Source organism: Siniperca chuatsi, linkage group LG24, assembly GCF_020085105.1.
Source record: "Siniperca chuatsi isolate FFG_IHB_CAS linkage group LG24, ASM2008510v1, whole genome shotgun sequence".
Lineage (NCBI taxonomy): Eukaryota > Metazoa > Chordata > Actinopteri > Centrarchiformes > Sinipercidae > Siniperca > Siniperca chuatsi.
Window position 1 is genome coordinate 14,059,892 of NC_058065.1, and position 23,579 is coordinate 14,083,470.

General features: G+C 40.5%; 1 protein-coding gene across 7 annotated transcripts in view; it reads left to right on the forward strand.

Moving 5' to 3' along the window:
- The window catches only part of LOC122872260 (vang-like protein 1), a 54,300-nt gene extending 31,177 nt beyond the window's left edge, over positions 1-23,123 (forward strand). For 5 of the 7 annotated variants that reach the window (XM_044188233.1, XM_044188234.1, XM_044188235.1 and 2 more), the window contains 7 exons: positions 5,654-6,085; positions 6,905-7,080; positions 14,605-14,738; positions 15,903-15,941; positions 18,216-18,363; positions 19,658-19,892; positions 20,030-23,123. In XM_044188233.1, coding sequence (XP_044044168.1) covers positions 5,654-6,085; positions 6,905-7,080; positions 14,605-14,738; positions 15,903-15,941; positions 18,216-18,363; positions 19,658-19,892; positions 20,030-20,290 — 1,425 coding nt within the window. In that variant the 3' untranslated portion in view covers positions 20,291-23,123. Of the gene's footprint in view, positions 1-5,653; positions 6,086-6,904; positions 7,081-14,604; positions 14,766-15,902; positions 15,942-18,215; positions 18,364-19,657; positions 19,893-20,029 lie in introns of all 7 variants that reach the window. The other 2 variants (XM_044188237.1, XM_044188239.1) reach the window with 2 other exon arrangements.
- The last annotated feature ends 456 nt before the right edge of the window (positions 23,124-23,579 follow it).

The following is a 23,579-nucleotide window of genomic DNA, read 5'->3' on the forward strand; positions in this document are numbered from 1 at the left end:
TTGTAGGTTTACATTCCCTTTTTCATTTTTTTATCTGCCTTTTTTTAATATCCCTTCATTGTCCCAGCCTTCTTCTTCTCTTCTCTTGTTTGGTGGTATGTGAGAACACGTCATATCGGATGTTTCCATTTTTCCGCTGTTTAGTTTCAAACTGGAACGCCTCAGCTCCTCCCAGAGCAGAGTATTGCTTGTAAAACCTTGTTTGGGTTGAATAAATCACTGCAGACGGAGGACAGGAGTCGACCTGACAGGTGTTTACTTGCAGTGGGTATATTCATGACGCTTATGTAGTTGTGAGCGGAGGATTTCACATGTTGGTTTGTCTGTGCGATAATCATCTCTGGCCCTTGAACTGCCACTGCCCTTACCTTTCCTCCCTCTCTGGATCAATCCCTCTCCTGTCTTTAATTGGCTGTCTTGTTATCGAACATTTCTGTCATGCTCTTGCCCCTTTCTTTTTCCTCTTTGTTCCCTCTCTGTTCGCTGTTCCTCTCTGTTTCACCTATTTTCATGTGATGAATGGGACTGGGCCTCCTGCAAGGCTGCTGGTACTGAACCGGATCAGCCTGTGGTGATTGGTTAATCCCGTGAGGAAATGCGGGTCACTAGTGTCTATTTATAGTCATGCCGGCAGAGGGAAAGCCCAGTTACAGTAGTATGGATCCAACAACAACAATGTCCCAAATTTCATTAGCATTGAGCCAGAGTGAGTGTAACATACCGGAGGGCTTGTTGAAATCTTGAAAATTTCAACAAGTAGACATTAGGCAGAAGTGAATCTTCACACCAGTTTTGCTTCATATTAAATTATTTGAAAAATAAAAAATGTGCATATTTAATTATTTGACTTATCAATGCTTACTTGTAGAGCCACTATTTTGCTTTTCTTTGTTGTATGTGATAGTGAAGTTAGTATCTTTGGGTTTTGGACTGTTGGTTGGACAAAACAAGCAACTTGAAGATGTCAACTTGGATTCTGGGAAATTATGGTGGGCAATTTTCTCTATGGATTAAATGATTAATTAAGAAAATAATTGGCAAATTAATCAATAATGAAAATAATTGTTACTTGCAGCCCTACTTAATAGACAGGATTGTGTCATGAATACATGCATACCAATTATTTTCTCCATAAATCGATCAGTTGTTTGGTCTGTACAATGTCAGCAAATAGCAAATTTGTAAGTCCTTTTGTGTTTGGAGCATGTTGCATAAATGGTCGAGTTCATAAGAGTCCTTAAGCAGTGTGTGATTCAGAGGTATGAAACAAGGGCGATGAGTGATGATGAGTGAAGGCATGAGAAGCTGTGACTCATGTCTCCTCTGGGTGTTCTCCAGGTACACTGTGGTCAGACAGACACTCTTCCTTACAACTAATGCGTATTGATTTCCATTCTCACGCACACACACACACACACACACACACACACACACACACACACACACACACACACACGCAGTGCATGCTTGTCTTCTCCAGCTAGATGGTGGTCAGAGCCGGAAAGATGCACTGTACTTGACACCACATGGATCAGTTGTGCCATATTTACTCATTCAGACACAAAAAACATTTAAAAATTCTATATTTAAAAAAATGAAATCAGGAGACATTAAAACATTACTGCTTGTAAAAGGGCTTCACTCTTTGTTTTAACAAAATATCTCCAGTGCTGCTGTGTAACTGCTTAGGTATGCTAGTTGTCATCCCAGATGATTTGTGAATCTCCATGTAACTGAGGCTTGTGGCTCGCCTTTTGTGGAGCACTTATCTCTGCCAATACAAAAAGAAAATAATGAGGTTTTGCTTACTTTTGTTCTCTGTAGGGGATAATTGCTTCATGTGAGTAAAAAGCCGGTTGCTTAAGTCTCTGTGGAGAGGCTGAGAGCCCCCCTTCAGTCCGCCTCTCTCATTATTAATGAAGTGGCTTTCCCTGTTCGGTTTCGAAAACAATCTCCATTACAATTGACTGGAATGAAATATGCATAATTTATACTTGTGTGTGTGTGTGTGTGTGTATTGCGTTATGTTATCAGATGTACTATTCTGTCAGATACAAGTTAAATACATAAACTTCATATGCAGAGTTGATCCAACGTTACTATTGAAATAAAGTAAGTATGCGTCATATCGCAGGTTATCAGAATTACTGATGTTAAATTCAAAGTGAAATTTGTATTCCCGTCACTTTGAAAGGAAATATAAACTATGGTACTGCAGGTATAATGCATATTTCTTCATTTTTCAAAAGAGGATGAAACCATTTTTATTAAATACATATTTAAAGAAACAGCGTCTATGCTTCAAACCTCTGGGTGGGCGTTTACCATGGCAGTGGCTGACTGACATCTTAGGGCCAGTGTGGCTAGGAGACGCACTGTTAACTAACTACAGCATGCATGGGAATGAATTACAGTATAGTATATTTAAATATATTTCTCGCCTTTTCACCTGTCTGAATAAGTCACTAAATTTGTCGCTAGTCGCTTTTTAGAAATGAAGTTGCTGAGAGGGTCTGAAAAGTCGCTAAATCTAGTGACAAAGTCGCCAAGTTGGCAACACTTGTGATATTACACAGATATATTTCACCAGATATTATCAGTCCTGCACCAATCAAATAACAGTACCAACATTGTCAGTTGCTACCAAAAACTCCTGCCCCGTAGAGGACACCAATGTAGAGAGCGCTGTCACTACATAAAAATAAATAAATCAATACAAAATGTCTTCTTTTTAAATTACAGTTTTGACACGAGCCAAGTCACACTTTAAGGAATTATATATATATATATATATATATTTTTTACAAATATGAATTTTGATTTCAGTTTGACTTTAATCTTATATTTTCGTGCCTTAAATGTCTATTTTAGGTTTATTTACTTGCATTTATAGATGAGATGCAGACACTTTGCACACCTAAATGTCAGGTTGCGTCCCCACAGGGACATAGTAACATCTTCACTCTTTGACCTTTCGAACCCATGCATTCCACCGTCTGGTTTACTGCTCTTTTCTAGAGCAGTGCAGACAGTGAGATGAGTATTTACGACCGCATTGTCATGTCAAAGGTCAGGTGAAACTGAGACAGTTTTGAGTGCTTGACGTCATCAGAGAGACATGCAAACCTATACCAACAAGTCAACAGTTAACATGTCGTCTCCCATGAATGATAGTGCTGCTATAAATAGAAAATGTTGCATCATGTTTAAGGCTCATCATTTTTCAGTTTTCACTGGTTTCGCTGTGAAATAATGGGAATTTCTAAATGGAGCAGATCTACACTTAAACTGAGCTAAACTAAACTCTAAAAACCAACTCAGCAGGGTTACAGTTTATTGCATTGGACATCAACTTGAGTTTTTTCTTATATGTGACTTTGCATACACACACACTTTGTGTTTAGTGCTAATGTGCACTTGTTAGCATGCTATCAGGCTAAATAAACTATGATCCTGGTAAATATTAGCATATCAGCATTGTCACTGTAAATTCAGTTTTATTATTTAATTTTCAATTTTATTATTTATATAGCGCCAGTTCATAACAGAAGTTATCTCATTGCACTTTCCCTATAGAGCAGGTCTAGACCGTACTCTTTATAATATTATTTACAGAGACCCAACAAATCCCACCATGAGCAAGCATTTGGCGACAGTGGCAAGGAAAAACGTCCTTTAAGAGGCAGGAACCTTGGACAGAACCAGACTCAATGATGGGCGGCCATCCGCCGCTGCCGTGTTAGGTTTTGAGAGAGGTGTTAACATGTTAACATGCTGATGTTAGCATTTAGCTCAAAGCACCACTGGGCCTATGTACAGACTCATATAGAGCTGCTAGCATGGCTGTAGACTGTAGGTCTTGGTAAAAAAAAAAAAAAAAAAAAGGTAGGTAAGGTATTTCCTAAAACAGCTCAACACTGTAGTTTTTAGCAAACGTTGCTCAAACTGGGAGTGCGTTTGTTGCGAACTATTTTCCATAGTGGATTTGCAGCACCAGTGAGGGAGTGCACCGGTGAGGCTTATTTATGTGTTATTACATTTTTGGAAAGTGGCACAGAGGAATATACGATATCAGGCTTTGGCTACACAGGAAATACTTGTTATTCGATCAGTTCATTGTTGGTTTTGGTCTTTTTTATGGGATTTGTGGACAATAAGAAAAATATAGAGTATCACCAGCTTTATCCTGTAATAATGCCTAAAGGAGATAGAAAAGAATTGTGGAACAAACACAGATTTTTCTCTCATTTTCTTCCGACTCAGTGTATGTGTGTATTCAGTATTGATATCATGTATAGTAGTGAACATTCTATTATTAGTATATGAGTATACTCAGTAGCTTCTTTCTAGCTTCAAAGACAGCCTGAGCATACTGCCTGGGTCCTCCCATTGTTCTGCTTCTTCTCGTTCTCTGCTGTTTTAACCCCTGAGGCCAGTGGGATATTCTCTGTCCCAATGCACCATCCTCCTCCTCCTCCACCTCCCAACCCCCTCAGTCTACAGTGATCATAATGCACCTCCTCTCTGCTAGTGTGGGGCTAATGTCATTGATACAATACTTAAAATAGGATTCATCTACAATGGTATTACATTTTGCTAACAGTGTCTTTGGGTGACTGTTATTGAATGTTGTTGTAACTGATGGCTGTCCTTTTGTTTTGCTGGCAGGGGCAGCACTCAGCCATTCACAGGGCCACGTTAGCAGCTTGTTATGACTACTGTGTAAAGAGTCCTTATCTTTCTTGTTCTAACGGCTCTGCCCCGACACCGCTGACCTTCATTATCTGCGGATGCAGTCAGACCCAGACGTCAGCGTGTAGCCCAGTTGGCAGCTTGCTCTGTTGACTTTTTCCACTTCCCATCTTCTACTCCTTTCTTTCTCACATGCTTGGAAATAACCTCCCTCGCCTTTGTTGAGCTGACATTTTCAGTCAAAAGGGGGGAAAAAAGGTGTGTTATAATGCACCAGAGTGTCCCAGCTATAGGAAAATGTTACGGTAACAGGAATCCACTCAAATGCAGTACAGTGAGATACCAAGCAGTATTCCAGGAGCACAGTTCAGATAAACGCTTTCTGTCCTAATACTTCCAAGCAATATTACTTTCTACATGTTCCCTATGAAAATGAACTGTTTGACAAGAATCCACACATGCATTAGAAAACTGTGTTCTGCATTTACTGTGTACTGTGAACGGATTAGTTCAACCAGTTTGTAAATGGACATAAAATGCTAAGAGCCAGTTTCAAAAAAATAATTAATTATTTGCACAATTGTAAAAATAATTTAATAGCATAAATAATGTAGAGAAATTATGTAAATATATACCTGAAGCGTAGTAATCTTTGGTAATGACGTCTATAATAGGCTTATAAAATGTGTTTATTGCTGAAAGATAACAGACTCTCCTCCTCTCCATGATTATAATATTATCTATAATAGGGGAAATGACATGATGAATAGAAAATCTTTCTGTGTTTTTGTTTTGACAGATCTCCCTTATTAATTTTCTCGTTAACAAACAAACAGGGAACAACACTGGACACGTTGTTGGCCAGACATATTCACAGGCCGCGAGGAATGATAAAATCAGGGAATTGGGATGTAGCCGTCATTTTAAATCCTTTTTTATTTCCTTCTCCTCATATTTCCAGGATGACAACTGGGGCGAGACCACCACGGCTGTCACGGGCACATCAGAGCACAGCCTCTCTCAGGAGGACATCGTTCGCATCACCAAGGACCTGGAGGACAGCGTGGGGCTCGACTGCCGCCGTTACTTCACCCTGACCCTGGCCGTGATCCTGGGCCTGCTAGTGTTCCTTACGCCGCTGGCCTTCCTGGTGCTCCCCCACCTCCTCTGGCCGGAGAAGCTGCAGAGCTGCGGCACGGCCTGCGAGGGCCTCTTCATCTCCGTGGCCTTCAAGCTGCTCATACTGCTGCTGGCCGTGTGGGCGCTCTTCTTCAGACCGCCACGGGCTGGCCTCCCGCGGGTCTTCGTATTCCGGGCACTGCTCGCCGTGCTGGTGCTACTTTTCGTGGTCTCCTATTGGCTGTTCTACGGAGTCAGAATACTCGACTCACAGGTGAGTGAAGAGAAGGTTAAGAGAAGGGAATGCAGGCGTGAAATATAATAGCTATCACTGATTGTAAGTGCAAACTAATTAAAAATATACTGAATATACAGTGATACAGTGTATTCAAGTGAGTCTACAGATACACACACACAAACAGAACCAAATATTTCCAATAGCAGTGGGAGAGGTCTCATATATTGCAGACACATTCATTTTTAATGCCTTTAGGAGCTTAACAAAATCACAAACAACCAAAACACAGATATTTGGTTTCCCCAGTGCTCTGTGTTTACTGTGTGAGTCATAATTTTAAATCCCTGTTGGTCCCTCATTCAGAATGCATGTAGGAAAACACACACAGAAAAATAGGGGGTCTAAAAAGCTTGCTTCCTTTGAAATGTATCTAAATATTCATATGCTCTACATCTTGTCTTACATGTGTATGATCTGCTTTTTTTTTACCCCTGCAGGAGTATTTTATGCTTGTTTTTTGTTTGTTATTACTTTACTACTTTTGCATGAAGTCTATGTACTCTGTATTTTGTGTGTGTACTGTACATATATTCCATTAAGAGGTACAAATGACGCCTTAAAACTTAATTTTCAGAATCAGAAATACTTTATCGATCCCCGAGGGGAAACTCTTTCGTTACAGCTGCTCACTATCACGTCGATGAAGTACTAAGCAAATCAAAATATAATACACTATAATACAGGTAAGATAAATTAAGTACAAAGGGGATATAAGTATAAAAGCTAAAATAAGTGTAAGTACCGAGTGGATTTAAAGGTGTATGTACGGTATAAAAGTATGTACGGTTTTCACAGGACGAGAACTACCAGGGCATCGTGCAGTACGCCGTGTCGCTGGTGGACGCTCTGCTCTTCATCCACTACCTGGCCATCGTCCTGCTGGAGCTCCGGCAGCTCCAGCCGTGCTTTTCTGTGTGCGTCACGCGCTCCACAGACGGAGAGATGCGCCACTACAATCTGGGACAGCTCAGGTGAGAAGCACAGAGTGACTAGTTTCAACTTATAGGTGTTTTCTAGCTTAAGTTTGATGTACCCTCATGTTCGTTCTAAAATCTGTTGCAAACATGGCAGATACGTTCAGTAATTTGTGTTAATGGTTGGTCCTGTTATCAAGAGTTACCATTAACTGTTAAGACAGAAGTCAGCCCTGCATTAAAACAACACAGGAGGCAGAGTGGAAGGCTCAGTAGTTTCCTAAAACAGCTCGGCAATTTAGTGAGGTTACTCAAACAGGCGGAAATAGTGCGTTTTTTAGGGACTATTTTGAGTGGCAGATTAATCCACATTTGGTGCTGTAGTGAGTATTTGGGGCAGCAGGACAGTGTGTGTGTGTGTGTGTGTGTGTGTGTGTGTGTGTGTGTGTGTGTGTGTGTGTGTGTGTGTGTGTGTGTGGGAGATTGATTTGAAATAAATGTCAGTGTGTGTGTTCTTGGTAATAAAGGAACATGTCACCCAGTGCAACAGTGTGGCTCATTGATGTGTTTTTAATAGTTTTTGGACAACAATGGAGCTCAGTGGCACAGAGGAATAAGATATATCAGGCTTTGGATCCACCCACAATACTTGTTTGTTGGTTGTGATATTTTCACAGGATTTGTTGACAATAAGAAAAATATAGAATAACAACAGATTTATCCTTTTAATGTCTGGTGGCAGTCTGACTTTCTCTCAACAGAGTGTTAGCTGTCTGTTCAGGCTTGCTACTGAGAAGCTATGAGAAGATTTATGACTTTTAAATAAAGCAGGCACCAGAAAATAATGTCTAAAATAGTGTAAAACCTTGCTGTATCAGTGGGAGGAGATGGGAAGTTCTCTGCTGTCATAGCTCCACTTTGTAATTTAGGCTGAAAGAACATGCAGGTTCATATTTAGATGCAAATCTTACATATTTGGCTGTTTCTGATGACTGTAGAGTAGTCAACAATTTTGTAAGACTTATAGAGGCATTAGTGGATGCTGTTAGCATTGAGAGCAGGATAGCAGTAAGTACCCAGTGAAGACGGACGGAGTGTGAGGAAGGGACAAGATAGAGGGTAAAGAGAGCTAGGTTGATGTGAGCGACCAGGGGATGGAAGAGGAGAACGTGGGGGGATGAAAGAGAGGGAAAACAGAGGACGTGTGGGCGAGATGAAGGCAGAGGAAAAGATAGAAACTGGGACACCTCAAGTGAGAGAGCTGGGAAAGGAGGAGGGAAGTCACTGGTTACGTACTCGGAAATGGGAGGAAGGAATTCATACAGGAAAGACTCGAGAAAGTCAAGAAACTGAGAGATGTGCCTGAAGGGGGAAAAAAGTGGTGATCAAGTAGAAAGGGAGACTGAATGTTAAGCCAGAGATGGAAGAAAATGCAGAGACAAAAAGATGCGTGGACAAAGTGGCTGATAGCGAGAGGAAATCGTGCCAGGAGAAAAAAGGAGGAGGGTGGGGAAGACTTCAGAGAGGAAACTCCTCAGAAAAGAGCTGCAGACAGGGGGTGGAGTACAGAGGGAAGACCCAGGAGACTGAGGCAGGGAGAACGCTACGGGAGGGAGTGAGAGAGAGAATAGAGAACGAGGGATTAATAGTTAATGGCAGGGTAGTGTTGAAGAATCCTAAAATGTATGTGGGAATGAAAGAAAGGGAAGGCGTTTGTGTAGGAAAGAACAGCTCAGACTAGACCAACCAGGTTTTTATGACCTTAGCGTCTCTGAGGAAAACCAGGAAGATCCCATTTTTAGCCAAACACAGCAGCAGCTCTCCTGTGGCTCCCTGCTATCAATACGCAGCCCCCAGTCTCACACACACTGCATACGGGTAACTATAATGGATTTATAGATGGACCTCTTTTATGACAGGATGGATGAAATATTATCCTATATCTGCTCTAAGGTTTATATCTTTATGGAGTAGCTGTTGGGTGAGTTTTCCAGGTGGACTGTTTCATACTTTATGTGCCCTGCACTCACAGTATTTAAGAGTATGTCAGGATGACTGCAAAATGACCAAAATACATACTGAGCGGGACATCAGCAGTTTCATTCATGCCTTACAATCACAGCTATGTGGCTGATCAGCTGATTAGTACCATCCAATGATATTCATGCAGGTATACAGCGTGGCCATTGTAACTTGTCACTCATGCTAACACTGTTTACTGCTGCTGCTTCCTGCCACCACCCCAGCCTCCTCCTTACGTGCTATATTTTTGGTATTATTGATTTTACTAAGATTTAATGTTCCTGTACGTGTTTACTAAGGGGGGATTAGCTCTCCCAGCAGAGTCTTTGTTGCTGCTCGGATACTTTGCGAGCTCCCCCAAAGAGCAGAGCCTTTTCCGCCAAATCTAACTGTATAACCATTTGCTATAAATAGTCAATTCCTTGAAGTAAGTGTGTCTGACTGAAATTATATAGCACTGAAAACAGGCATGACGCATGCCTGACAACACTGAACTGAACATAGTTACTATAGCCCGACCAATACTGGATTGTTTAGGCCAGTACTGAAAAATTGACAAAGATAACAATATATCAGCCTATAGTATTTTTTTTTTTACATTAACACACTTAACATAAACAAATATCTTGATATGAAGAATTGTAACCAAGATACATAGTGGCATAACATTTTGCAATGTTGTGATGGAGACACTGTTTCTAAATGAACTGTACTGCAATTTCTTGTGACTTATCAGCCGACATATACACTGATACCAATATATCTGCATTGAACTAATATCAGCAAATATATATCAGCTGGGCTGATTTATCAGTGTATATATACAGTAAATAGCACATTTTATACACAGGTCAAAGTCAGTGTGCTCTATTTAAAAAAAAAAACAAAGCTCTGTCATAGCTAGCACACACATACTACTGGATGACTACAGTAAGATACAATATTCATTATTGAAAGGCAACAGAAAAGTCTTTTGAAACTGCTTTTAAAAGAAGAGTCTGAACACATTTTAAGTCTATTCCAGCAACCAAGAGCATAAGAAAATCCTCCAAAACATCAACTTTCCATGAGCTAAAAAAAATAGCTCTGTTTTCAGCTTTGTGACGATTGGGCTTATTTAGTTCAAGAAGTAGAATAATCTTCTCAACCCATAAAGGAACCTTGAGTTTATTTGAAAAATCCAAAATCACCAAATTTGGAGATACTTGGTAAATTGGAGAGAAAAGGCAGCTTTACCAGATTTTCACTTCACCCTACGCATACCAAGAGTGCTAGTGTTCATCTAGCATCACATTGTTCTCTTAGAATATTGTTGGCAGTGATATACAGTATATCATTTATAGTTATTGGGATGATGTGTTCATGTGTTAAAACATACTGTAAACCTGAACTTTTAACAGACTGAAAAGTGTTTGTATTTTCATATTGATTTTGCATTGGTAGAAACAGGTCAGACAAGTGTGTGTGCGTAATGGTCTGGTTGGTGTGATAGCTGGCTGCCTTGGGGGTGTTGTCCTTTGAAAGCTCTGCCATTCATCCCTGCTTGGCCGGCAGCAGGCCTGGCCTCACTCTGTTGTCCGTCTGTGACAGTAAACACACAGCTAATTAGTGCTCCCTGCAGACTGGATCACAGCATCTGGTCAGCCTGACACACATGCATGACACAGACGCATGTGTGTGTGTGGATGAGTAATTGCACCATATACATGCAAATGACAGATTCATGCACATGTAGCCACAAACATGCTCAATGTATCGTACAGAGAAACCCAGACGGGAGTGGGTGTTGTATTTTCTCAGCCAATCTCTCATGCATCTCCTCTGTTAACAGGGGGCTGCTGCTGCTCACATTCCTGTTTTTCTGGCATCCATCTTTTGCCTTATCATAATGGGGACCCAGCCTGGGCCCTGGGGCCCTGAAGGCTTCTCTCGGTCTGCCTGGCCTTTGATGCCAATCTGAGGGGTAGAGGAAGCCTTTTTTTTGTCCCCTTGTCAGACCAGACAAGTTGAATATGAACGCATTCCTTACAGCCAGAGGGGGGGTGGGGGTTAAACACAGTCACAGCTGGAGACCTCCCAGTTTACATTGCCTGACTGGTCGGTCCTGAGCAGCAACATTAGAGAAGGCAGTGGTCAACTACCTTGGTTTCAAGGGCAACTGGTTTACGAAGTTGTCTGCAGTTGTTGTGTATTTCCTCGTAAGATGCTGCTACGCAGGCCAGTCGAGCTGTTTGGTTTGAATGATTTTGTGCCATGTTTGCTCGGCTTAATAATTGATCGAAGTTGGGAAGCGGCAGAAACTCTGACTCAGCACTTACGCAAGTGGCCACTAAACAATGGTGCTGTCTGTAGTGGCTCTGAATGCTTAATGCAGGAGAGGGCTGTCCGGGTTTCTTGAGTTAACCTAGGGAGTTGCTATCACACTCCTTCCTGCTCCTTTGGAGGAAATGAGCGCAGCCTCCGGCCGTATTAAATGATCGACACCCTATGATGCATTTGTTTTCTTGCAGAGGTCTGTGTTATGAGTGACGTGCTGTTGCTAAAAATCCTCTGAGTTGGTTTACTTCTGGCAGATTTAAAGGACCTGGGAGCAATCTGTACAGTTACTTCACATACTACAGTATGTGACAGTAACACCTGTTTGTAGGATACAGAATACAAAAGCTTTTATTTAATTGTCGTATGTACATTATATTTCTTCATCATTTCATTGTATTATTTTTCTGACATGATTTCCCCCTGAACACAAAGCTTTCTCTTTGTATTTGTTTCCAAGACACATCCAGTTAACCTTTTTTTCTAGGCTAAAGGAATATGTAGTCTTTGTAGGCCTGTAATATGTGTACGAAAGGCAAAAAATGGAAAATATAATAAATAAAATAAGTATTCCTGTATGAACAAGACCTCATGGGAATGCATGGATCATTATCTGAGCAATGCGTACTGTATGGAATCATGACAAATTGAGAAGGTGGATTTTCCTTAAGTTTTTAGAAAAATTGAGGAGTTACCGGCAGCTCTGGTACATTTGTCACCAGAGGGCAAAGCAGTAAGAATGAATGATGTTTTAATGCCGACGGGATGCCTGGGTGGTTTGTATCTGTTGTCTGTGGTATTGCAAATAATCCATTACTTAATTTATGTTTTTTTTTTTTTGTTTTTTTTTTCTGAGTAAGGACTGGAAGCTAAGAGGTCAGAAAGTATCTGAACGTGCTTTCATCAGTGGGTCAGAGGTCATACTGTGATCCTCCTTTGGGATAATAGGAAGCACATGCTGCAGGCTAGCATGTGCTGTTGTTTGTGTATATTGAGTTAGCTCTCCACGTGGCCTAAAGAATGACACAGGACACAGTGAGGGCTCACACACCTATGGATACATCCACACAAACACTGCTTTTTTTAAAACAAATTGAAAACAGCTGCCTGCTGCGTCTGGAAACGACAATGGTGAGAGTGGTGAGAGTGAAGAAAAACAGTAAAGTTGCGGGCCGTAAAACCAAAACAATTCATTTCAAAAAAGCTAAGTCGGTGACTGCAAAGTCAGACGATGATCCTCTGCGGGTTCATCATTACAAGCGACCCCTTTACATTACCTGTAGTCAGTTGATTCATGGTTAATGTTAAAAAAAAAAAAAAAAAAAAAAAAGATTAAAGCAGCTTTAATATTAAAGTGTTACTTTGTTGACCAGTTATCAAGGATGTAATCATGTTTGAGCAAGAAACTCTGATTTAAAAAAACAGCTGCCAGTGGAAATTGAAATGCAAAAAAATCTGATTCCAGAATGATGCCGAAGATATTTTACACTTATTGTAGCTACTTACATAAGGATATTGTGGTATTTTAAAATATTGTAATCTATAGACCAAAAAGCAAAACTATGTAACTTTAGCTAAACTGTGGCCACAAAAGGCAGTGATAATGGTAAATGCTTAAACGCAGTGTAACAGTGTAAAAAGAGTTTTTATTGCTTTTGAGTTTAACTTTTCATTCGTAAGAGGAAGAATGTGTTATGTCTTCTTTCAAAAGTCTCGCTTCAGCCTCTAATGTAGCTCACTTCCAGGAAAACAGTGGCAGAATATTGAAAAAGAACCAATGATTTATGTTGTATAACATGTGAAAACACCTTGCTTGTGTACAAATGGTTTAATAGTGCTCTGTTATGAAGGACAAGACCTGGCATGTTCTCTGATCCACAGTGTAAAGCATCAGGATCTGGGCAATGGCTGCTGCTCAGGAGCACACATCAGTCTCTGACGGCTTTTAACTAATCCCTTTCTTGCTTCGCGCTCTTTCTCTCGTCACCTGTCTCCTGTCATGTCAAACATCACTTCCTGTGTCTTGGTTGTCAGTCTGTATATGGCAACTATGGCAACCATCACAATGCAGCTCAAAGTGTCCCATATCTGATATTGTTTCACTCACGTGTGACCGAGATCTTCAGTATGGACTGCAGAAAACTGCAAGGAGTCATTTATCAGTTCCAAACTAGGCTTGTAACCTACATATGTTTTGTATTTTCATTCTCAAAACCAAATAAAACGTGTCTCATGGACAGACTTTTTAATTCGGTCACAACTTGATAAGAACAGACATGATGTCTTTTGTTACTGTAACTGGTTTGGGAAATAGTAAACATCGTGGGAAATGGATATGAGCAGGAAGAGCTGCCGTTTATGAAACAAAATCACATTAATAGGGCAACAAGGAAATGCGAAAATCTGATTTGCTATTTACAGTCAGGAGCTCTGAATGAATGAAGTTCCAGAGAATTGTTGATCATGTTGCTCTCTGTTAATGTACCATTAAAAAAATAAATAAATAAATTGTCCCTCTTTCATCCCTTCCCATGTGATGCGTCTTTTTAAATGAACAGTGTGGCTGTATCTGACTACCCAGGAGTTGATTTATTTTATTTTTAGTGTTTCTTTTTTCACTAATGCATTATCTTCTGTGATTAGTGTGTGTGAAAAGTGTCTTGATGTGTTCTGTGTTTTGTATGACTTTGGTGTCACAGCATTAAGGGCATTAAGGAGTGCCCCCTCTTTCTACACTTGTAGTTTCTCTTTTCTTTCATTTTTCTCATTTTGTTTTGGAGTTCTGTTCAACACCCTATGATTATTCTGTACAAGTGTGTAATGAATTCACATTTTCCACATGAGAGCCATTTGAAAGCCTTTCTCTCCCTTTTGCTGCCCTTCCACCTCCCTGCTACCACTCAGCAGATGATACTTGCTATCCTCAAGAAATACGAGAACAATTTTTCAGTCGTTTGGCAAAGAAAGCCAAAAAAGATCTTTGGGGCTAATACTTCCTTCTGGTTTTGCCCTCTCCTATCTTATTTACTGTTCTGTATTCAGCAAGAAGTTGTAGAATTACTGCAGGGATTTCCTGGTATTTGGTATTACGTGTGAAAAACATCCCATGGCTAATGTTTCTCACATTCTATCTCCATTTTTAGAGCGCCACCTCTCACACTGGCATAAAGCTACCTAGAATTTAATTAAAATATTTCCCTTGGATAAAGCTTATCTTTAATTCTTCCGTCTTCTCCTCTCCAGCATTCAGCGGGCAGCTCTGGCCATCTTAGAGCACTACTACTGTGACTTCCCAGTCCATAACCCCGCGTTGCTTTCCGCCTCCAAGTCCCGCGCAGCCAAGCACCTGGCCGGCCTCAAGGTATACAACGTGGATGGTGAGTTCCCAGCAGCTCCTGCTGAGGGTGAGTGGGATGTCTTTGAACTCCATGTTGCGTCTTTGTTTGCTCTGATCTGGAAGTTTTCTCGATTTAGTCGTATTGTCTATGAAATGTCAGAAAATAGTGAAAAATGCCCATTATAATTTCCCAGATGTATGATGTATTCCAATTGCTTTTTTATCTAACCAACAGTCCAAAACCCAAAAATGAAAAAATGACTGAAACAGTTAATCAATTCAAAATAGTTGTCGATTCACTTTCTGTTGATCTGCTAATCATTTAATCGACTTAGTTGTTTTTGTTTTATATTTAACGCTTTAGCTCTCGATGATTTAGATTGCATATTTTGTCTTCTCTTAAAAGAACATATTAGCGGTCTTGCGTGTCTTAGCCCATTAACTACTGTTTCTAGATTAATTTCTTCTCTTGATAACTTCCATTGATTTCCATGCATTTCACTATGATATGAAATTCACCTTTCAGCAACTTGAAACTTCTGTAATGTAATGCAACTAGGGTTGAAACTAAGGATTTTCATTATTGATTAATGAGTCGATTATTTTCTCAACTAATGGATTCATTGTTTGGTCACAATTTCCCAAAGCCCAAGTTCACATATTCAAAATGCTTGTTTTGTTTGACCAACAGTTCAAAACTCAAAGATATTAGTGTATTAAAGAAGAAAACCAGCAAATATTCACATTTGAGAAGCTGGAACCTGACATTTGCAGCTACTTGAAATTTGTGTATATTTTTCTTTTTCAAGACTGCATTAGCACGCAACAATAATTCTACTTTTCTGAGTTGCTCCCTGTAACAGATTACCCATCTAAAGCACATTTCAAGTCTCTGCAAGTTGATTTCCGTACTGTACTGGAATGTGCTGAAACAAATGGCTGCCTCGAAGGAAGGAAATCGATCTGCAAACATATTAACATATAATAATTGGAAAATTGTTGACAGTCATATATAAAGCACGGGTGATTTGTAGTTAATGTGCTACAACATGCAAAAATACAGGTGTGGTTATTTGATATGTCTCAATACACCCTCTGCTACCTTTTGAGCAGGTGGGAATGAGATTTGAGCAACTGCTTTGTTTAAATGTTGACTTTCTCCTCTCCTTATGTCTCTCTTTACACTGACGCTAACCCTTTTAAGACATCTCTAGAGCTAAACTGAAAGCCTACATTTTGGACAGTAAGTAAAGGCAACGCTGCTAGTAACTAAAGTACCCTCACAGACTGCTGGTGTTCACTTTATCCCCAGTTAGATGTCCTTGAAGCTAAACGAAAGCCTCCTTTTCACACAGAAGTAATGTCACTGAGTGAAACACACTCCGACTGCCTCACACACTCACTTACACTGTGGATCCACTCACTCTTCTCCACTCCTCTTCACTCTTTGCATGGCACAGCTTAATGAAACAGTTCAAAGTCGTCCTTACAACAGCTGACAGAATGTAATACAAACCCTCTATTAAATTATTGCTCTCCCTTAAGTGTACTCAAGCTTCATTTAAGTGCACTAACTTGACTCCCTTTTTGGGTTTTTTTCTGTTACCATTTATCTCCGTCCTTTCTTCTGCCTCCTCTCAAATGTTAGTGGGAGACAGCACAGAGATGGCTGATAAATCAATAGCTATTAAGCTGCCGGTCTTGTCATTTCTCTCTCGTGTCTCATCCTCCTTCATTTTCATCCTGTAGCAGCTGCTCAGAGACCTCTCCGTCTCTCTCTCTTGTCTGGAGCTTTTACTTCCCACTCCTTTCTTTCTGCAGCCGCGCCGACATTGTAATAAATAAGTCGAACTCAGGGACAGACAATAATCTTTCCTTGATTAAAGAGTGGCGAAGCCCTAGGCGCAAAGCGGCCGTAACACTCAATTACACTGCATCCAAATGGGTTCAGGTGATTTTATGATGCCTGACATTAATAACCTGACAGTTATTTGGTCTCCATATTGTTTTCTCAGCTCTAGATATTGGGAATTGGAAATGAATCCCAGTGGAAAAAAGGTGTTTTTTGCAAATAAATCCTCTAAAATACGGAAGATTTAAAATGCCTAAATAGAACCAAATCAAACAAAGAAACAAAGTGAAATACAATACACATTGTTATGTGTTTCCTGTCACAATAAAATGAAAATGTGTTTGTCTTTATTAACTGAATTAATTTATTTTTCTATGTGACATGTTTTTCCATGCCACATTAAAATCAAATCACAACACAGATGTTTTTATATGTTTAATTATGACACTGTTAATGCATACATACAAATGTAATACTTATAACAAAGTGTATTGTATGCAGAGGTGAGTAGTAATGAGTTATATTTACTCCATTTTATGTACCTAAGTAACTTTTTTGAGTAAATTGTACTTTTTGAAATAGTTTTGTTTAAGTATATTTTTAGAGAAAAATCATTACATTTGGATACATTAATCGCGCTAACCTATTTATTTATTATTTTTTGCGCATTATGTTAAGGAGCTGGTCTGCTGATCCCAGGTCTGCTGGTGGGACTCATTTATACTGGAATGATAAAAGTTTAAGGACACTGTAACATATTGACTCTCTTTATATTTACTTTGTGACATAATAGACCTGGTCCATGTGTATCTGATTTGCCAAATCTTAATATAATACAGGAGACAACAAGCAAATTCAATTATTTAGTTTTACGTGAGTACAGTTCTGGGCCACTCTACCCTCCTCTGATTGTATTTCCCTTTCTTTCTTTCTTTGTTTTCTTTTTATTTATGCATTTAAATCTTCCTTACAAAAAAGTGTTAAAAAATCATACATACAAAATTCTAAGTTATAAAAGTAACTTAAGTACCTACTCCTGACAGCCAACACATGGCTTTCAGCATAACATTTCTCACCCGTAAATCCCATCTAATTGTAATAGTAATACCAAGTAATGCTGAAAACTCTGTCCATGAATTATTCTGTTCATACACGATCCCTGCCCTGCATTAATAATTCACCAGCTCTGCCTTATTTTAACCTGCATTAACATTGGGCAGGGTTCATCAGCAGCCTCCTAGCCTAATTCCAAAAATGCAAACTTTTGAAGTTGCCCGAGATACTTCTTTAATTGGATGCCCCGTGCCTCCTGAAGGCATCAAGTGCCAGAGTAAAGGGAATGCTTGAATATCAATAACCATATGTGGGTGAGCAGTGTGTTTTAGAATTTACAATGACCACAGTGTTTGGAACAATTAAAAATGACAACTTTATGTGGCTATTCACGTCAGCTCCTGGGGTTTTAATATTGCTGGTGATAAAAGGAAATGGACCGAGGTTTATATGCATTAATAATCCACCCCTCCACTCTAAAAGCACATTGCACTTTATGTCATCACCAAGGATTTCTTTGTTCCTTTACCTTAGTCTCTAAGGCTGCGAGATTAAGAGAGACACACACACACACACAGTAACCATTCCTCTCTTATCTATTTGTCATGACAGGTCCGGGGAACAATGCAGCAGCTGGACTTGCCCACTCCCAGTCCAGAGCCATGATCGCAGCGGCTGCCCGCCGCAGAGACACCAGCCACAACGAGCTGTACTACGAGGACGCTGAGCACGAGAGGCGTGTTCGCAAACGCAGAGCAAGGTAATCCATGGAGTAACTTTTAAATTGTTTCAAGCATTTATGGAGGAATATTTGAAGGAGTCTAAAATTGCCATGTTTGCTGTGGTTTGGCTGGACTGGAACAACACAGGCAGGGGCCATAGTACATACCTACAAAAAGTTGCATCTTTAGTGACAAAATATTCCAGCTAGGAGTCCCACTCATACCAGCTCAGAGTGAAACTCTGGGGGGGGGTACTTTCTTATGGCTGGGTCCTTCCTCTGGCTGCCACTAACAGAGCACTGCCAGGTGTGAGGAGAGCAGTGGAGGAGCTACTGTAGCATGTCACAGGTGGTTTCCCTCCACTGTTCTAACTCTCTCTCTCTATGCTGCCTTAACTTTCTCATTTTCACTAGTTTCTGGTTCCTCTTGATGAGGTCGTTTAATTACTATCAAACTGCTAGTAAACCAAAGCAAAGTGAGTAGATTACTTTTTACTTAAAACTGAAAAATTTACTTAAAGCAGCTATAATCAATATTTTTACATTACGAAGGATTACATGACTACTAGATTGCCAGATTCTGTAGTTCCCCTCAGCTTTCTGAAGCTTTTTAGCATCTTTCAGCTCATTGTTTTGGTTTTAGGGCCCGCTACGTTACTGTGTTGATTCACTCTCAACACTCTAATAGCGTTGTTTACAGACACAGCAGGCAGCTGTTTGCAGTTAAAAAGCTCTACCTGCTCAGCACCAAACAGCAGACAAACAAAGCTAACAACTAACTAGTGAACATAGTGGAGCAGCTAAAGAGCCAGATATTTCCCTCAGGAGTTGGTGGAGACCAAAACAGAGCTAAAAGGAGAGGGAATATCAGACTATTCCCCAGGTCTCCAGGAACACGACTCCACCATAGCAACTTCAAGGTGATAATATGTCAGTGTTGTGTTTAGAGCTTGTTTCTGCTGTCCCCCCAAAAAATCTGTTATTACAGTAAATACATCTTGTGTCACAAAGTCAACTCTCCCAGGTGATTCCACTACATGGAGGGTTGCTATGGTAATTGGGGGTGCAATTGGGGGACCGAATCAACAGGAGGATGGGAGAGACAGCAACCGAATAAAGGAAATCAGGCAGGATTTTGTATTTCAAACGTCTATTAATTTCTTGGCTGGGCTACAGTGGGGCTATTGTAATTCTTGGTGGGGGCCCATCTAGCCCCATGCCTATGAACTAGGAAGAATGTCTCCCTAAAAGTATCAGGAAGGTGATGCAGAAATTGTATTGCTCCATCATTAGGCACTAACCCCCAAGCTTTGTTTACTGTGTTTCCTCCCAGACTGGTGGTGGCAGTAGAGGAGGCGTTCACACATATCAAGCGCATGCAGGAGGAGGAGCAGAAGAAGGCTCCAGGGGACGTGATGGACCCTCGAGAGGCAGCACAAGCCATCTTCCCATCCATGGCTCGCGCCCTGCAGAAGTACCTGAGGACCACCAAGCAGCAGCACTGCCACAGCATGGAGAGCATCCAGCAGCACCTGGCCTTCTGCATCACCAACAACATGACACCCAAGGTCAGACCTCTGACGTTAACACGTGGCCGCCATGTTTACATTCGGGATTTTTTTGAGGGGTTTCATTGGCTGTTAAGATTAAATACTACAGAAATGACAGATGTGTGTTTGTATATAATCCACCCCCCACCCCCTAGGCGTTCCTGGAGAGCTACCTGACCCCAGGTCCCACCCTGCAGTACAGCCGGGACCACTGGCTGGCCCGTCAGTGGACGCTGATCAGCGAGGCGTCGGTCACCAGCGGCCTGAAAGATGGCTCCGTCTTCCTCCTCAAGTGTATGGACTTCAGCCTGGTGGTGACATCAAAGAAGATCCCTTACATCCAGATGTCAGAGGAATACATCGACCCCAAGTCACACAAGTTTGTCCTGCGATTACAGTCTGAAACCTCTGTGTAGGACTCCAAACTTTTGGTTTTTTATTCCTCACCCTGTTTCGTTGCTCTCAAATGTTTTCATTTTGGGTTTGCAGTTTTTATTTTTACTTTTTTGGAATTTTTATATATTATATATGAATCTATATATTACACACATGTTTGAATACATTGATCTTTTTCTGTTTGATTTGGATGAAAACAAAAGAAAGAATTGAGGCAGGATTATGCTCACGGCAGTTTGACTCGGACGCCTCGGACTTGGTTGTGTGCACATACAGTGTGTGTGAGTGTATATGTGTGTATGCACGTGTGTCCTTTTGTGTCAACACAATCACTCGTTCCTTTTCTGTTTGAGACGCTGTAGCCAAACAAGATGGGAACATCTGAGGTTTCTGACATCCCCATAGAGACTTTGTTGTCTCGGTTACTCCTTTACTTCCATGGGACAGACAGACAAACCACTAAGGACAGTCATGGTGTGACTTGGATTTTGATATTTGAAGCCTGACGGAAACACATGACAAATATCCAGCCTGTTTTGCATTCTCCTCTACAACATTTGAAAGTATTTGGATGCTCTTTTGGACGTCAACAGACAAATAAATGGGTTTCTTTCTCTTGAAAACCAAATTAAATGCATTTGACAAAAAGATGAAACTAAACTTCAGTCATACTTTGCATTAAATGCACATTTATGTATGTTTATAAATTAAAAGAATATGCCTAAAAAGGATGGAACATATGATCTCAGCCTGCTCAAAAATGAAGTCGGACTGTTTTCCTCTCGCCGCAACGTCCTCATCACTACTTCAGGCTCTCTGTAGAGCTCTGGACAAACGTTTTTTTTGACAGTTGAGATGTCAAACTCCAACCCGCCTCATGTCCAGCCTAATGCGTACAGTAGCACGCCTGAGTGCTATTTGTAGCAGCCAAAGTGGGATGCTTTGAGCTGTTTTGGTGCACGACTCTACTCCAGGTGCAATGGAGTAAAATCAGTAATATTTCCACTCCAGTTGGGAACAACACACACATGCTATGTTAAACACCGGGGCGAACTCAGAATGAACCGGATCATAAGAGACGCTCAGAGGTGGACACATGCCCAGAAACATTTGCCCTGCCTCATCGGTTCAATAACCTTCTCAGGGCTTTCATGTCTGCCGTATCTGCCTGACATGATGGAAAGGGAAGGCAGCGAGGAGGAGAGACAGAGCAAAAAGTACTACTGATTACTCATAACCAGAGTTCCCCCTTTGTTACATAGCAGAAAATCTAAATAACGTAAATTCTCAAATAAAAGCCGGTGTTCAAAAAAGCATGGCCAGCATGAACAAATAAAGGCCGGTCACTAATAAAAGCCAGGTAAAAAAACACATTGAGGGGGGTGGAATTACCTACTACAACAGCTCACATCGTAAATTTAGTATAATGTTCATTTACCATCAACAAAACACATAACACCTGTTGTTTTTCCTACCTATAAAGGGAAGGCTGCAAGACTTTTATTTTGTTGGCATTTTGCCTTTATTCGACAGTCAACAGTGTAGAGAGACAGGAAACATTGGGATTGAGAGAGAACAGGGGGGGGGAATTACATGCTACAAAGGTCCTGTTCTGGAAAATTCTGGAGGAAGTGTTGAGTTTCATTCATGGCTGCTTAGCATCGTTTGGGGGAAAAAGGCAAAGTAGAACACCTGACGAGACTGTTGTACTGATAGAATTAGTGCTGTGGAAATGGACATTATACTGAATTTATCAAGACAACAGTGCAAATGGTTTTCTCTGCCACTGAGCTAAATAAAGGCCACTATTTGAGAATTTACGGTATTTAAAGCATGATTTCCTTGTTTTACTAGAATACATAATAGATGATAATGAATCAACTGAGCGTGTATCAATAGTGAGAGCTGCAGCAGGGTGGAACCTCTTTCCCAACTGGACCATCTGGTTTTCCTTTACTACCTTGTCTCACCTCTGTTGTCTGACAAACATGCTCACAGTTAATCCCTCGAGGTCAGCCACTTCAATGGAAGACTCGGAAGGGATTTTTCTAATTATTTCTTTCAGCTGATGTATCAGCCTATCTTGTAAAGCCAGAAAAATACAGTTAAATTAAGCTAACGGCACTAAAATGTCACTTTTATGTTCTGTCAACGCTCAGATTTGACTACTCTGTCCCTGTCATAACAGATCAAGCAAATTCGCCAAAGTGGTAAACGAGAATCACACTGAGCTCATGTATAACTCACTCAAGAAGAAAAATGTCATACTAATATAGCTGTGAGCTGGGTTGTCCTCTACTGCCCCCTGGCTGGTAAACCTAATATTGTCACTTTGCCTGAGGGCAGCAGCAACATGTTTCCATATAAAACATAAAGATGCTGTTCATTTTAGCAAAAACATTCTTTCACTGTAAACTTGTAACTGTTAAACCACCTGGAAAGAAGTCAAAAAAAGCTGTTTGCTGTTTCCTGCGCAATGCAATAACAGCAAATATCTTTTTTTGAACAGCTGGTCATATTTTGTACCTACTGACAGATGAACTTTGTATGATCCCAATGTGACTGTGCCTCCTGTTTTTACACTGTATCTATTTATGTAAACAAGCATGTGTGTATGTAAGTATGTATGTATGCCATTCCAGTTCACATGACCAGCCTTTCCCCCCTCTCCTCTACATCACCTCCGTCTGTCACGCTGTTGCCAGGTTACAGTCCTCTGTCATGGTTTGGTTTTTGTTGGACAGCTTTATGATGATGACGTGACATTGTAATGTAAGACATGTTTCAGTTTCACAGCATTAGCATTTGTAAAAAAAAAAATAAAATAAAACATTTTTATGAACATTTGTAAAACTGCTGAATGGAATTTAATTGTGCAGTAAATGGCCCCGATTTGTCTCCAAAAGGTCATTTTTTGTTTCTCATGAGCTGTCAGTTTTATTAGACTCAGTTCTGAGCGCAAATCTGCCGTACGGGTTTGAATAGTGTCCAGATGTCAAATTTACATTTTGGGAATTTAGTGGGAACAAACAGTTTTATCATGAATGTGGAGAAAGCAAGTCAGTGTTTTGCTCCAGCACTTTTCAACAACTCAGGGATGATGCAGACATTTCAACCTTTGACCTTTAGGTAATGGGAAGGCCTCCATATTTACAAGCCACAAGCTTCAGCTGCAGAGAAAAATTTCACCTTGGATATTCCTACCATGTGAAAACGGATGAGTTTGATGCCCCGTTTTGTGATTTACTGTTCTTCTACTTTCACATCCGTTTTGGCTCCAATTTGGCTTTTTTTTATGTGGATGTCCAG